Genomic DNA, 17,125 nt, shown 5'->3' with positions numbered 1-17,125 from the left:
GACATTTGAAGAATACGGAGTAATAAATAACAGATACAATTATATGTATGCACAACAATGTGTATTAGCTCCTCGTTTCCCCAGTGGTGACTCATGGTGACTGCGTACTGCTGGCTACCCGGTAGCTGCTTTCTAGGACCTGCTTATCCGTCTTAATTTCGATCCTTGAAATAAGTGTGATAAAACAGTAGGAAAAACCTGGAAAAGCTATTCACATTTACACCCTATCCAACGGCTCCCTTCCTACATCCGAAGTAATAGTTTATAGAGGGACACAGGCAGAGGATTTTCCAAGGATGTGTGCAGCAGGGCCATTCAACACAGCCTTGGATATCTACGTGTCCTGCTCATTTTGTGCCCTTTCATTATGCCCCGCCATCTACTTGTTTGTTGTTAATAGTATCATATGAAGATTCCCGCTCCTTTGCCTTGTCTGGATATGTTTGGGAGAAGCCATCTTCCCAGTTGTTAGCCAATTACCAAACTTTTCTATCACAGTTAAGATGGATTTCTAGAATCTGGCCTTGATGACAGATAGGAGGCCACCCTAGTTATAGTGAACAGGAAACTCTGAGGTTAAACAGAATCCAATGCAGGTAAACGTGGAGACCAATGAAGGCTATTTTCAGGAGAGGGAATGGGGGTCAAGGGTCATCAATGTGTACATAGTATAAAACACAATATTTCACTTTAGACAGGAATGTATACAAATACAATTATTTACTCTAGACATTCTACACACTAAAATTGAAGCTAGAAAATGACATTATTGCACAATACTCAAACAGGCAGAAAGAAGGCCAAACTACAATATGGCCATAGAACAAGCGGAAATCTCTTGGCACAGCCATTTTATTGCACTAGCCACATTTAATAATAGCCATATGAAGTTAAAGCGAATGTGCATACTAAAAAGAGTGTACAAATTGTAAACATGTGTCTGCTGCCACCAGCCTGCTTTTAGGCACATATAAAAGTAAACAGAAATACCATTTGTAAAAGAATAGGGTGATACAAAAGTATACCCATTCCACTGCGTTGTAAAATGCGGGTTGCAATGTTAAAAAGTTCCAAACATGTAAAAGGGAAACAGTTTCCCAGTACTGATAGTCTGAAGGATTGATCAGTCCCCCCCCCCCCCCAACAAATGACCAAAAGGGAAGTGAAGCTGCAGGCTTAACTTCCCTCCAAAAGGTCAGAACAGGTTAAAAAAAACAAAGCAAAAGGTTTGGGGGTTCATAGAAACTACAGAGGGAAAGTTGCCACGAGAGAAATCTTTCCCAGGCATCACCATGTTTGGGTCCCACGCTTTCTCTACAGTCATTTTCATAGAATTGTGATAAGATTTGTGGAGATGGACGTGAGCTCAAGTGCTTCATTGGCAACGATGCAGACTGGGGGACCCTCTGACAGAGCCCATGACTGGCACTGCACTCTTGCTCTGAAACCTTGGGTTCTGCCCGATTGCTTCCGAGCGGTCACGACTCTGTTCCTCTCTGGCAGCTGAAGATGGTTCCAACACTCTTCTTCAGGTAGCACTTTGGCATCAGGGACAGATCTAGTTAAATCCTTGCAGAGGGGGTCCTCTCTAGGGCCTAAATAGTTCTCGTTGCCACTGCCTGCAAGCTATTTGGGGCACTGACATTCTGAAATGTGTTTTCACTAATATGACATGCATTACTTACTGTAAAAACATTTGATGATTGTATCGCCTTAGATTCACATGCTGTGCATATAGTCCGACATCCAGTTGTAACCACACAGTATTGCATCTTGTCTTTCGAGAATCAAAAGGGGACGTCAACATGGGCGTGCCTGTAACACTATCTCTAATGTGACGTGTAGTGTACCCAAAATCCCCTCACGCATAGAGGTCCCTCCGATTGTATTTTTTCTGCTGTGAGGGAGCCTTATGACTATCGTGAGTACAGAAAAGAGAAAAAGCAGTAGACATCTATGTTCCTTTCATCCGAGAGGGGAAGAAGGGTGGGCGCATGTGAATCCAAGCAGATACAATCATCAGAAATGCTTTTACGGTAAGGAATGCATGTCTTCTGATGCTTGTTAATCTGCTTAGAATCACATGCTGTGCATAGACTAGCGAGCAGTACCCGGAGTTGGAGGTGGGTTGTGAGAAGGAACAGTAGTGAAAAGATGTCTTGGTACTGCTTGTCCCACCTGAGAATCAGACCTAGAGTGAGTAGTCTTGGTTACTAACTAAGGGGGGGGGGGCCGAGAGAGCAGCCGGGAGGGGGGGGTAAATCAAGAGCAAGAAAGGGAGAAAAAATGCCCCTCAAATAAAACACCTCTATAACCGCCAGAGTACAGAGCATGCAAAGTAAAATGAACAAATAATGCACCTGCCACATGCCACACAAAGGAACACAGTGAAATGGGACCTCTGAACATGTGCGAAATGGGTGCTTTTAGGGCACCTTTTTTCTATCCCACTAATGCTGCTCCACATCATGCTCAGGTCCAAGTCCTCCTAATGATGCAGTGTCGAGTAAGAATGGACCAAATAAGGAGAGAGGGAGATTACTTCATATATATTGAGATTTTAAAAACTACTACTGTCAAAAAACAGTGTTTCTCATGCAGACTTAAATACCAAAATTGTGCAATTGATAAGTAAGTTCGAACCTAGGAAAAAAGGAAGACGTTCTTGAATAATTAATTGACCACTTAAACTACCTACCTACCTGCAGGGTATCAGTGATTAAAAGGTTTTACTTTTATTTTGCTTGGTCCTCTTTATTTTAAATACTATGGTAATGCAAGAGCTAGTTTATGTATTTTATTTAAAATATTTTAAAAAATAGAATGTCAACTAACCGGAGAACAGAAGTCCATTTGTAAAACTATCTCCCATCACTTTGTGTAAAAGCTCGGCATGGCAATCACCATTTAAACGTTTGACTAAAAGCGGATAAATATCTGCTCTAAATCACTCAATATATGCAGGAACTGTCAATACCAAATAGAATATCAAAGGTACTTTGCAAAGAAGCGAATCGTGGGCATTGAGTTGGACATAGTATTTGCGCTCTACAACAGAGGTTTTATGAGCATTTGGCCACACCCTATAAACAGAAAAGAAAATATCACAAAACAGTTCCTTCATAAAAGAACGCATCTCTGTTCAATAAAATTAGAATGTTTAAAGAGGCCTACTCACATGAAAAACTGGGAACCATTAGTATGCTTCCCTCGGTTTGCCATTGATAAAAGAAATGCCCTGTCATGTTTGAGTATAAAGTTTTCATCTGTTTGGGGAAAAAGAAAAAGATTAGTCACTCCACTGTAAAACATGGAGGCGAGATTAATCACCTGAAAATATCGATATTCAGAAGAAGTGTTTAAATGTTCTAATCATTTTATATTTTTCGTTAAAAATAAAATGGAAATCTAGTCGTACAGAAATGGAGCGAGTACGGTAAGATGAAGGGATGTGGTTTGCTTTTTAAAGGAAGGAACATTTGTGCACAAAAACGAAACCAATGTTTTTTTCAGTGTTTTTACAGCAACATTTTCAAGACCACAATTATTTACAATGCAAACATGTGTTGAACTAGTCAGTGAACCATTTAGCAGGTAAGGGGCTTGTACACATTTGAAAAAACAGAACCAGAAGCCATGTATCTTTAAGATAAAATGTCATGTTCTACATTCAGTGACACTGAAGTAGGACAGACCAAACTAAAGGGGAGCCCATTTTACTTTGACTAAATTAAACCGCAGAGAAAGACAAAAAACAAAAGCCAAAATCTACAAGAAAGAAAAAACTAAGAAATGTAAAACCACCCCACAACTGTTCAGGACAAAAGCTGCCAGCACAAATAATTATGTGAACAGCAAAAATGTATACTTCTTTTTGCATGTACTGTGCAAGTTGGGTCTTGGCTAAAGGTTCTTGAGATACAATGATCCATGTACCAGTGCTGGAAGACCACAGGGAAAGATTTTGCCAAAGGATACAAGAAAATATGCCACATTTATCTTCCCTCCTTGCACTATATTTTGTGACAAAACGCTCTAAAAGACCTTTGTGTGTGCTTTTAGATGTCAGTTGTTATTTTAATATAAAGAAAAAACACATAGCGAGGAAGCAAATGTTTACAATTTGTACTTTAAATGCTACACAGCTCAAGTACCGGAAATATATCACTGCTAAATAACTTTGCCATCAAAGGCAATTTTAGAAGGGCAAATAGAATTTACATTTTTAAAAATTGAGAACCCGAGCGTTTGCACCCACAGCTATTCTGGGAAAATAACTAAGTATAAAAAACATGCATCAAGAGACCCGTTGATTGGAAACTTAATACATTTAATGGCAATCTTGAAATAACTGTTCAACTTGCATGGCCACAGCACTCTAAAAAGTAAAACTTGCTGTGTTAAATGGTTTCCAGGAAGAAAAACTGGAAATGTTCATATTACCTAGTGTTATTTGCTTCAAGGCTGTTTGAAACATCTGTATTCCCAACTCAAACCAGCTAGGAATTTCAAAAATTGTGTGCACCTCTTTCAAACCCGAACTTTAGAAAGTGGAGAAAAACCAAGAAAAACATGCAAAAAGTAAGCAAGTAGGAGTAAGCGCAACACTCTGAAACCAAGACATACAAACCTTGTTTGGAAGTTGACGGAAAAAATAAAACCGATTTCATTCAGTTTCTTTTCCCCCAATACGAAAAAAGTTGTTAAAAGTAGAATTATTCCCATTGAAAAAATAAATGTTCCAACAATAGTTCATGGGATCAAGTAAAGCATTTTAGAACTCTCCAAATTTGTGTTCTACACAAAATCCTGCCATAGGATACACAGGGAGTAATTGTGTATTGGGGTGTGCAGGGGAACAGAGTTCATTGTGTTACTGTGCTTTTGTCGCTTACCTTCTCATTTTGCAAAAGACCACATTCTCTATAAACAAAAGAATATGTTAACAGTTTTAGGCAGAAAGATAGATTTTCATGAATAAAGTTGCCTAACCTCCATGCTGAAAGTCGCTTTTAACCAAAAAACGTTACGTTAATCTGTTCTGTTAAAGTTAACCTTTTACTAAATATCGATCCAGAAAGTCATGCACATCCAATATGTCCATGCAACATTAGTTTCATGCAAAACATGAACTACAAGTAGATCACATGAACGTCTAAGAACATAATTTGAAGACAAGCGATATGACAAACACTTCAAGAACTTTCTCTTTCGTACCTTTAAAATAACCACCATAAATGGATTCACCTCCTTTGCCATTACCTATAAAAAAAAATATAAAACTGTTTATGAAGGCTGGTTAACAGAAGATCAATGCAAACAATTTTGTGCGCTTAGAACTACTTTTTCCATCCAATACAGAGCCTTTTGAGAACATTTCTGAGTTGTATTAAGTACTTAAGTGTTGCAACAGCAACAAATCGAACACATTTCTGGCAATCGTGCTAGGAGTGTGTGAGTAGATGCAAGATGGCAACCTGTGTCACGCTGCCTGCAGGAGGTGTGCTCAACTATCAACAAAACCTGAAGTTATGCTTTAAAACAACAGTTTTGTGAAATACTGCTTGTTGGGTGTGATACAACTTTGTCCTGGTTCAGAGATATTGAAGAAAACCAATTTACTTGCAATCTCAGTTCACCTTCATGGGTAGATCTCTGCCTGTGTGTGAGATCTAGGAACATTTGGAGAAACGGGTCTCCAAGGTTACTAATTGTTTTCCTTTTGGATGCTCGCAATCAAAGATTACAAATAAACTCTAGAAAGCACGTCAATGGGGTTCTAAAATGTACATATCCCTCAGTTTAGACGATGAAAAAAGAGAAAACCACGAGAAAAATAGGTTGCCATGTAAAGCAATTTCTTTTTTTTTTTTTTAAGTGACGCTTTAAGGCACCCAAGTAGCCTTAATCAATGAGAAACCAGAGATGAAGTGGACGACCACACAGTTTTGACAGAAAGTTAAGGAATAATCATTTTCTCAATTTTCTCGTGTTTTGATCCATCTCAGGTAGGTCAACAAGTTGTTTAAGAATGAGAAACTAAATCGAGGAATTTGAGAACATTTTCATACATCGTGACATTATGTATATTCATCAACATTGGTTGCAATAGCAAGCCAAACCTCAAGATAAGAAGAGGGGATGTGAGCAGTAAGAAACAACCACAACATAAGTCAAACAATTGGCAAATCCATGTTTAAGCTTGGCTAAATTGCACACCATCGGTTTAACAAGCTTCCTCAGCCACCAAGCAGAGAGAAAAGTGAGGCAGTCTGCATCGCAGAAGAAGCACCAACACAGAAGAGGAATGCAGCCTTGTTGCCCACACCGAGCCCCACCAGCTACCCCAGAGCCTTTCAGAGATTGCCGTCTGTTGTAGGTCACACCCTGCAGATCTTTAAAAATATCTTTGGCTTCCTCCATTTGGTTCTAAAGAGCCACCTACAAGCTAAAACTAATAGAGCACTGAAGCAGCACCTGTGACCCAAAACTATACAGCCCCAGTGCCAGCTATGCGCTACAAATCACAGTGGTCGCAAAGCACACTTATGTGCTGAAGTCACTAGTGTTGCTTAAGTGTTACATAACTATACAACCCAGACATCCAAGTACATTTCAGCCTCCACGATGACATCATTCTTATATGCTCCATAGTAGTAGTATTTTTTAATCATTAGATGGCGCTGAAGAACTACATACAAGCCAAGAAAAAGAATGGCATAGAAAAACCACCAATGGAATGCTGAGAAAGATTTCTAAACAGTACTTTTCCTCTAAGCAATAACTACTGCAATATGTGCCATCGAGGTCCTTTCAGATATGACATGCATTACTCACTGTAATAGCATTTCTTATGATGTATCTGCTTAAATTCACATGCTGTGCATATGGTCCGACATCCAGTGGTAACCGCAGAGTATTGCATCTTCTCTTTGGAGGATCGAAAGGGACCGTTGGCATAGGCGTGTCTGTAATACTATCCCTAACGTGACGTGTAGTGTACCCAAAATCCCTCACGCGCCAAGGTCCCTCTGATTGTATTTTTTCTGCCCTGAGGGAGCCCAAGGACTATCGTGGGTAAGTACATAAGAGAGAGAAAGTAGTAAGATGTTTATGTTCCTTCCACCCAAGCAGGGAGGAAGGGTGGGTGCATGTGGATCTAAGCAGATACAATCATCATAAATGCTATTTTGGTGAGTAATGCAGGTCTTCTGATGCTTGTTAATCTGCTTTGAATCACATGCTGTGCATAGACTAGCGAGCAGTACCCAGAGTTGGAGGTGGGTTATGAGAAGGAACAGTAGAGAAAAGATATCTTAGTACTGCTTGTCCCACCTCAGAATCAGATCTAGAATGAGTGTCTAGGCAATAGAGTTTTGTATAGGTGTGTACAGAACTCCAGGTTGCCGCTTTGCAAATTGACTCTGGGGGAACATTTGCAATGAATGCTATGGAAGCCCCAGTGCCTCAACTAGAATGTGCTTGTGCTCTAGGCTTGAAGGGCAGTTCGCACTTAGTAAGTGTAACAAAGTGTGATGCGTTTGACTATCCACCTTGAGATTGCCGACTTCGAAACAGGATCCCCTTCTCTGCCAGCCCCCACTCAAACGAAAAATTGGTTCATCTTTCTCAGTGGTTTAGTTCTTTCCAGGTAAAACATGACTGCCCTGCGCACATCTAACGTCTGTAGGCTTCTTTCGGCCAGGTTAGAAAGTTTCTGGAAGAAAGTAGGCAGTTCTATTGACTGGTTCACATGGAACTTGGAAATAAATGTAGGCGCAAATCAAGGGTGAGTGCGCAAAACCACCTTATCTCTGAACAGTAACGAAGGGGTCTAGTACTGAAAAGGGCCTGTAGTTCACTAACCCTTCTTATAGAAGTGATAGCCACTAGGAAGGCTGTCTTATAGGTAAGGTCTTTAAGACATGCCTTGTGCATAGGCTCAAAGGGAGACCCCACGATTCTAGTCAAAACCACATTGTCCCATCCGGGAGCTGGGTTTGAAATGGGGGGATGAATCCTCTTAACCCCTTCCATGAAAGCCTTGATAACTGGTATTTTCCACCACAACATCCTTTCCCTTTGTTGTGACATAGTGTAGGCTAAGAGAGCAGCTAAGTGCACCCTCAAGGAATTAAAAACCAGGCCTGACTCTAGTAAGTGAATCAGGTACAATACAATGTGAGCAGGAGAGCAGTCAATGGGATTGACGTCCTTGGCATTACACCAGATAAAGTGTTTCCATTTACTGGAATAGAAATATAGGGTGTTGGGTTTCCTCGCTTCCCTGAGTATGTCCATACATCTCTGAGGGAGTGGAGGTCATAGAGTTCGGACACCCTCAGGACCCAGGCCACTAAGTTCAGAGTTTGCCGGCCTGGGTGCAGTGTTTCTCCCCTGTCCTGAGATAACATGATGTACTGGCAGGGCAGTTTCATAGGAGGGGAGAGGGACATCTCCATCAGATGAGAGAACCAGGGTTGTCAGGCCCACATGGGGGCCACCAATATCATGGTGACTGGTTCCTGGTGCATCTTGTGCACAATCTTTTTGAGTGAGGGGTTTCCAGGGGAGGAGGGGGGGGGGGGGAGCGTAAAAAAATTTCCCAGACCATGCTATTTAGAGGCTGTTCCCCTTGGAGCGGTTCTGGGGGTACCTGGAGGTGTAGTCTTGGCATTGGGCGTTCTCCCGAGTTGCAAACAGATCGACTCCATGAGCCTGGTTAAAACCACATTTAGTTCCCTATTAGCTGGGTAAGAAATGGGAGGCTACATTCTTTTGACCCCTTCCATAAAAGCCTTAATCACCGGAATCTTCCACCACAACCCCTTTTGTTGTGACGTGGTGTAGGCTGAAAGCAGCCAGATGAACCTTAAGGGAATTGAAGACCAACCCTGTGTCCAACAAATGAGTTAAGTAAAGTACAATGTGAGTGGGTGAGCAATCGATGGAATTGACGCCCTTGGTTATTACACCAGATAACAAAACGTTTCCATTTGCTGGCATAGCAATAACAAGTGTTAGGTTTCCTAGCTTCCCTGAGTATGTCTATTGCACCTCTGAGGGAGCTGTAGGTGTACAAACTCTAGGACCTCAGGAGCCAGGCTGCTAAATTCAGAGTTTGTGGGCATGGGTGAAGGGTCTCCCCCATGTCCTGAGACAACATGTTGTACGGGCAGGGTAGTTTTACTGGTGGGGAGAGGGACATTTCTATCAGATGAGCAAACCAGGGTTGGCAGGCCCACCAGTATTATGGAAAGTGGCTCCTGGTGCATCTTGTGCACTATCTTGTTGAAATGGGGAGTCGGGGGGGGGGGGGGGGGGGGTAGCGTAGACCGATTTCCCTGACCATGTTATTCAGCGACCGTTCCCCTTGGAGCGGATCTGTGGGTAACTGGAGGCGCAATCTTGGCATTGAGCGCTCTCCAAAGTTGCGAACAAGTTGATCACTGGGAGCCCCATTCTGCGAAAACAGAGACGATGTCTTCATGTAGTTGCCATTCGTACTCTACGGGCAGTGGGAAATCTCTGCTGAACATGAACGTGTTGAGACAACAGGAACATCCTGTGTTTCAGAGCCCATATCCAAATGTTTTGGGACAGCTTGGATATCACTGGAGAGTGTGTGCCTCTGTTTGTTCAGGTAGTACATGGCTGTGGTGCTGTCTGTCAAGATCAGGACTGTCTTCCCCTGTAACTGTGTTTGAAAGGCTTTCAGTGCTTTCAATACCGCCAATAGCTACAACAGATTTATGTGGTTGGACGCTACTTGGGGGGGACCCCACACAGTGAACCATCTGCTGAAGCAGATGAGCCTACCCTCACCCCCCTGCTCTGTGAGAGATGAGTCGGTCGTGAGAGTGGCTTCTACTGCGGGGGAGGTGAAGGTCTTCCCCTTCAAGAGGTTTTCCCTCGACCAGCACTGCGGAGGGAGAACGAGGGCTGGTGAGACAACTACCAGATCATCCCATTGTCGGCTGACCTGACAACACTGGCTGTTGAGCCACTCTTGCATTGGACGCATGCGCAGACGCGCGCGAGGAACTAAGTAATTGCAGGACGCCATCATTCCTAACAGTTGCATGGCTTTGCGTACCATCACTTCCCGACTGGCTACATACTGAGGGATCTGGAACAGCATGTTTTGAACCCTCTCGTTGAAGGGGAAGACAAGGCCGTCTTTCGTCCAAATTAGAGCCCCTAGAAACCGTTTTACTTGACTGGTGTCTAGGCTGGATTTCTTCTCGTTGATGGAGAATCCCAGACTGAATAAGAGGTCTATTGTCTTCTGCGTGTTCAATAGGCATGTTTCGTAGAACTCACCTGTTATGAGCAGTCGTCGAGGTATGGGTAAACCAGGACGGATAGTCTGCGCAAGTGTGCTGCCGCTACTGTCAGTACCTTAGTAGACACCCCCGGTGCCGAGGCAATGCCGAAGGAGAGTACCCCGAACTGAACTGTGCTCCTACCCTCCCTCCCTCCCTCTTCCTCCTAGCTCTCCCCCCTTCTCTCCCCCCTCTGAATAATTGCTCTACATACTGTTTTTGGGACTGATTCATGTTTGTAATTTGTTTCCGTTACAGTTTTTGTTATGTTAAATGTACCCTGTTGTAACTGTACAGCGCTTTGGTATAAAGCGCTATATAAGAATAAACAAATACAATACAAACTGAAAGTGCTTGTCCTTTATCATGAACCTTATGTATTTTGTGTGCGCTGGCAAAATTGAAATATCAAAGTATGCATCTTTCATGTCCATTGTTGAAATGTAATCCCCCCGCCCCCATTTAAACAGCGGGATTACTTCCTGTAAAGTGACCATACGAAACCTTTGAGGTTTTAGAAACTTGTTCGCTGTGCGCATGGCGAGATCCTTTTTGGATACATGGAAGTACGCTGAATAAATACTTTTGTTTACCTGTAGAATAGGGACGACTTCTATGCCGTCCTTTCCTAGAAGGGTCTCCACCTCTTGCAGTAGATGGGCCTGAGTGGAGGGGGGGCGGTCTATGCACAGGGCATCGGGTCCTGGGTGAGAGTAGGGGACATCCAAGGGTGAGTATCAACCTGATTGCTGTCTTCCCAATTGTCCATAAGATCTGCCTGGTCATTCACATTGTAGTTTTTCAGAAAGGTGGCACCCTCATCCTGATCATGTGTCCATAACATCATCATTTGTGAGGACACAGGTAAACAACTCATGTGGATCTTCCAAGGTCCTTTTTTTCTGATTCTGACCCTGTGCTTCTGAGGTGCGGCTTGACACACTTGCTTACGTTTGAGATTTCTGAGGTTCTTTCCTCTAGCTGCTGGACGCAGAGAGTCGCAGCAAGTGTGTGGAGGAGCCCAACTCGAAACAGCTGGGTGAGCTGCGTGAGCCAAGAATCCCCATGTGAGCTGTGCGAGCTGAGAACCCCAGTGCTTGTCCAGCCCTCTGACAGTCCGGCTAGGCAGCAGTGAGCGGGGGCGAAGCCAGCCGCGTGAAAGACCTGGTGCCTGCACTGCTTACCCAAGGTCACGTGTGTGGGAGAAGGCCTTTGGGCCAAGGGCGAGTGGAGAGAAACTCCCTTAAAGCTTGGGGGGTACGTAGAGCGGAAGTTTCAGCCTTGGTTCAGCACTGCCTTGATAATGTGCTGACACAGCTTGTAGCCTGTAGGGCAGATATAAAAATAGAACAGCGCATCGGGAGACTGCAGGTGCCTTATCAGCTTTTGATCCCCTGCTTGGCGGATATGTCTCGTTTTCTACCCAAATCACCTTCCGCTATTGGGATCATTTGAAATGCGCGACTGAGAAACTGAGCGGGGTTACCCCTTTAATCAAGTGTGCAGCGTTTCCAACTGGGAGGCTGCCCAATTAGAGAACGGGCTAGGTACATTTCTACCCCTAGCAGGATAGTTCTTGCCTGCTATAACTCACTTAAAGGTTAAAGTCAAACGAGTTCTCAGAGGCCATCGACCAACTCAAGCCCACTAAGTGTAAGGGCGATCCCTGCTCCTCCCTAATCATAAAATCTTGCCCTCCTCCACTGCTAAAAGCTATTTGTAATTTTGTTAACGCTTCCTTACAAGAGGGCTGCATCCCCGACAACCTTAAAACCGCTTGGATCACCCCCATTCTTAAGAAGCCTGGACTTGCCCCTGATAACCCGCTTAAATATCGCCCAATTACCAACACGCAATTCCTTCTGAAAATACTCGATCGAATAGCTTATTCACAAATAGCCTCCCAGTTGAACCAGCATCCCATCCTAAACATCTACCAGTCTGGCTTTAGGCAGGGCTATGGTACCGAGACCTCCCTTCTAGATCTCAAGTCACATCTACCTGATAACATGGATAAAGGCCTAGCAACTCTTCTCGTCTCTCTGGATTTATCCGCGGCATTCGATTTAGTTGATCACCCCATTTTGGTAACCAGAATGGCCGAGGTGACCAATTTTTCCCCTTCTGCTGCATCATGGATTCATTCCTTCTTGGCTAACGGACAAAGTAGAATTTACCTAGGGCAATTTGAAGCGGACCCAATCCCGGTTCTCTTTTGGGTTCCTCAGTGTGCTAGTACCTCCCCCTGCCTTAATAACATCTATACAGCTCCCTTCTTCAAAATGAAAAAAAGTGGAGGAACCTTTTTTGAGGGGTACCTAATGGTGGACCTCAGCGCCCTTGTTTGTACTTAAGGATAGCTCCTTTTCATGGTCGCATGGGAGGGTAACAGAGTCTCTGGCTCCTCTACTCCATTTAAATGAGAGTGTAAGCAGTTACACTGACAGGTTACTCATGCGCCCATGTTTTACCGAAAAAGAAGACGGGTGACCTCTTTCTCAGTGTTTCAATGTATTTTTTTTTTAATACGTGTTGACAATGCCCTCTGATTACACGTGTTTTGATGGCACTCCCGTCTTTTTCAACTCAGGGCTGGTTATGTTGAACAGTTGCAAATGATAATACCCTTTTTTGTAAAACAAAAACCATTTTTGTGATAAGAACATTTAAATAAAGCAATGATTAAAAAACAATTTTGATACCAATTTTAGGAAACAGCCATGTTTATACGTTTCATAATTATAACATTCATTACAAAACCCCCAAAAGTTCCGGGAAAACATAAAATAAAGAGATTGGCCATTAAGGGAGGGGTAAAGGGTAGGAGTGTTTAAGGGTGGTAAAAGAGTGTAAAAAAAAGGAAATAAAAAGGACAAAGAACAGAAAAGCACATTGCATTAGTGTGTTTGATATGCAGATTTTAATTCTTGCTAAATATGGTATGCATGGTATTCATACTCAGTCTGATTCTGCTTACACAAATAGTGGTTGTATGTATATCTTAACGTCTTTGTTAAGTCTCGGGTTAAATCCCAGCCTGATTAAAAAGGAAAAGACACACATGTTTGTGCTTGAGACTATAATAAAGCAATCCATACCCTTTTGATGGGCGAGTGTGTGTTCCGATCCCCCACAGAAGTAAAAATATATACTCGTAATCCGTTGTTCCTGTTCGTAATAGCGTTTAGAAATGTCAATTTTGTGAAGATACCCAATTTGCTTTTTTGGCCTGTTACCTTCACGGGGTGATGATTCACTGTTGGAATAACGTAGTCCGTCTACTCATGGACACACAATATTGATTAACACATTGCATAGCGCGTGTCAATTTCGAGCTTCTAATTTGCCTCGGACATTCATGGACACACGCAATTAAATGGCACCTCTATTGTCATACTCATGCTATCTCTAAAATTAAAAGAGCACACGAAGGTTTGTGTCGGAACGTTAAATTAAATCGATGGTTTAGTTTTCTAAACAAATAGAATTCTTCCCGCATTCGTCGGTGTAAATAAGATATGAGCAGATCACCACGTGTAGACACGTGTGTCTGTGCTTAGAGTGTCTCTTTGGGGGCGCGCCAATAACGCTTGCCTCTGTTCCTCTGCTTCGTGCAGAACTGTCCTCGTACAACGCGGGTCTCGGCAGGACTCCATTTTGTTGTTGCTCACGTTACCTAGCAACAAAGTCCTACAACGTTTTCTATTCTGGCGGCCATATTTTGGGCTTATTCGAATGTCGTGTTGTGGGAATTGCATTTTTCTATGAAAACAAATCACATATTCTAATTATGAATTATTAAATGTGGTTTTGTTTAAATCAATGTGGAATGCTTGCGGATTGTAATTAAATCCATTTCCATGATAAAATGATTCCTGCGTTGTATTTGGTGCACACTATTCTGTGTGAGTGAAAAGGTTGAAACAGGACTTGCATGGCTTGCACAACTCTACATCTCGTGTATACTCTGGTGTTAACCCAGAGTCCCCTATGAAAAAACCTTTGTATTAAGTGAAAAATTACGTATAAATTTGTGTTCCTTATTAAATAGTCATTTGGTTTAGTGCTGAGCGCACTCGCCTCATTGTTGTTAATGCCAAAGTGTAATTAGGACAGTATTTATTATTGCCATGTTAGGGTCAAATGAATAGCATACATTACCATTTTTTCAAGAAAAACTTTCACTTGGTAAGCATTCCCAATCGACAATTATTTATAACAAACTTCTATGCCACTGGTTACAAAAATGAAGCCATTTCATTGTCTGAATTCAGGCCCCTTTCCACTGAGCGAAATTTACAGATCAGTTTGGCTTCTTCTTGTCTTAGTCTCAGTTCCTGGCCACCCCCTCTCGGTCCTAGTGTCACTTTTTTGAGACCAACAAATCTCAGCAGTCTCTTGTCGCTCAACTGGTGGTTCTTCTGCCAGTGCTGGGCTAATGGTAAATTGATGTCTTAGCTGCCTATGGCTGATAGATGTTCTCGTATTCTTGTTCTTAACTCTCAAATAGTACTTCCTATGTAAATCTCTTCAGTGACAGACGATAGCATAGATAACATATTTCGACTTGCAATTGATGTAATCCTCAATTGTGTGTTTGATTCCATATTCGTCCTTAAAGGTCGATGTGTTATCTGATGCATGTTTGCACGTTGAACATGTGCCACATTTTCGAAACCCTTTTGGTAACGCTGGTAACCATGTTGTAGGATTGACAGTTTTAATTTCTGGAAGTAAGGAAGGACTCAAAATGTTCTTAATCGTTCTTGCATGTTTGTAAATCATAGATGGACTGTCTTCAATGTACCTCTTCACATGTGGGTCCAATTGTAATACGTACCAATTTTTCTTCAAGATTCTTCTCAAAATTGCATTGTCAGCACAATAAGTAGTAATAAAGCCGATTCTCTCCATTTCATTTGTCCCCACTTTGTTAGAAATTAGAGTATTCTCTCTGTTCAATTTTTTTGCTTTCTCCTGTGCTCTGGCTATGGTTTTCTTGCCATATCCTCTCGCCTTAAACCTGCTGGTGAGTAGTTTGCATTCATTTTCAAAATCCCCTTTTTCAGTACAATTTCTACAGGCTCCAACAAATTCTCCATTGGGTGTGTTCCCAATTACTGGATTATGACAACTCGTGGCAAATAGAATTGAGTTTGCCTCAGTATCCTTTCTGAAAGTTTTTGTCTTAAGGGAGTTTTGTGAAACATAAATGTTCAGATCTAGAAAGTTGATCTCATTTGCGCTTGAAGTTCCAGTAAAATCAATTCCCATTGTGTTCTGATTGGCTCTCTTCATAAAGTTTGAGTCCCCCTTCCTCTCCTTTCCAAAATCAACAGAACGTCGTCTATGTAGCGCGTCCATAAAACTACATTTTGGTCATACGTTTCATTTGGGTAGATATGTTTGTCCTCATACATAGCCAATACTAGATTCGCGAGGGCCGGGGAATATTTGACCCCCATTGCTACCCCTCTGGTTTGTTTATAGAAATCTCCATTGAAAATGAAAACGTTTTGTAGGGTTAATAACATTTCTTTGAGCATGCTCACCGATTGAAAATTGGATGCAGTTTCCTTGGAGAAACTGTAATCAATTGTTTCTATAGCTGTGTCGTGTCTGATGGACGTGTACAAGGATTTGACATCCCAGGTCGATGGCATAGTCCTTGTGCCATTCTACTGTAGCCAGTTTGTTGATCACCCACGTTGTGTCTCTTAAATAGGATTTGGTTGCAGTGACCAAAGGTCTTAATATGTTATCGATGTAATCTGCCATATTCATAGTGGCCCAACCTATTCCACTCAGAATGGGTCTCCCCTCGGGAATTTCTTCATAATCCTGATGGATTTTCAGCAAAAAATATATGGTGAGCAGGATTGGTTGTTTCATGTCCAGGAATTGCCTCTCTTCGTCCGTTACGAGTCCTTGCCTGTGCCAAGTTGTGATGGCATCCTTTAATTCAGATAGTATTTCCAATTTGGGGTTGGATTTCAATTTGACATAACAAGAAGGTGTGTTCAAATGGTTCATTGCCATCGTTACATAATCTCCTCGCACCATAACAACTATCTTGCCTCCTTTACCCGCTCCCTTAATAACCAAATTATGATCTTGTTTTAGGTTAAAGAGGACCTTTCTTTCCTTGTCGGTCAGGTTGTCATATGTATACTTGGATCTCTTGCTGCTGTTTAATCTGACATCCATAAGGTCATTGAGATCTTTAGTAACTGATTTGTAAAAAGCGTCCACTAAGTTATCTGGCATAAGCTGCGGTGTAAACTTGGAATTTAGATTTAATTTCCTTATTTGCAAGACTGGTCTGCCGTATTTGAAGTTCATGCAAGGTCTCATGAATCGGTCGTTCCCTTGTCTCCTGTAATGATCTGAGATGTATATTGGTCAAATCTTCAATAGTGAGGCTGCTCTTTTCAACTTCAAATTCTTTTGTGCGAAATGCTGAGATCTCCCACAAATTCAAAGAGGTCTATATGCACCTCTGTGTTCTGAAAGTGTGTGGATGGTGCAAAGGTAAATCCTTTGTTTAGCAGTGACATTTCCTCCGGTTTCAATTGATGATTGGATAGATTCAGTACTAGGTTATTCATTTGTTCCTTTTCGCTGCCTCTCTCGCCCCTGCTCTTGTGAGGCGTCTGAAATCTTCTAGAGCATCTGGGTGCCCTGTGTCTACCACTCCCCCACTTGCCCCTCCTGTGGTTGACGGTTGTTGGTTTGTCTGTAGTGGTAATAAAAGACAAACCTGTTTTTGGAAATTGATTCTATTGCCTTTTTTGTACCTC

The 17,125-nt window shown here is 42.3% G+C and overlaps 1 protein-coding gene across 3 annotated transcripts in view; it reads right to left on the bottom strand.

Moving 5' to 3' along the window:
* Positions 1 to 17,125, bottom strand: part of NKTR (natural killer cell triggering receptor) — a 1,715,190-nt gene that overhangs the window by 1,081,938 nt on the left and 616,127 nt on the right. For 2 of the 3 annotated variants that reach the window (XM_069647908.1, XM_069647909.1), the window contains exons 5-6: positions 5,218 to 5,262; positions 3,179 to 3,266 (exon numbers count right to left, since the gene is read on the bottom strand). In XM_069647908.1, coding sequence (XP_069504009.1) covers positions 3,179 to 3,266; positions 5,218 to 5,262 — 133 coding nt within the window. Of the gene's footprint in view, positions 1 to 3,178; positions 3,267 to 4,895; positions 4,924 to 5,217; positions 5,263 to 17,125 lie in introns of all 3 variants that reach the window. The other variant, XM_069647910.1, reaches the window with a different exon arrangement.

This window comes from Ambystoma mexicanum, chromosome 2q (genome assembly GCF_040938575.1).
Source record: "Ambystoma mexicanum isolate Mex_15411 chromosome 2q, UKY_AmexF1_1, whole genome shotgun sequence".
NCBI lineage: Eukaryota > Metazoa > Chordata > Amphibia > Caudata > Ambystomatidae > Ambystoma > Ambystoma mexicanum.
Note: the sequence above shows the minus strand (reverse complement) of the source record. Positions and strands in the feature narration are given on the sequence as shown.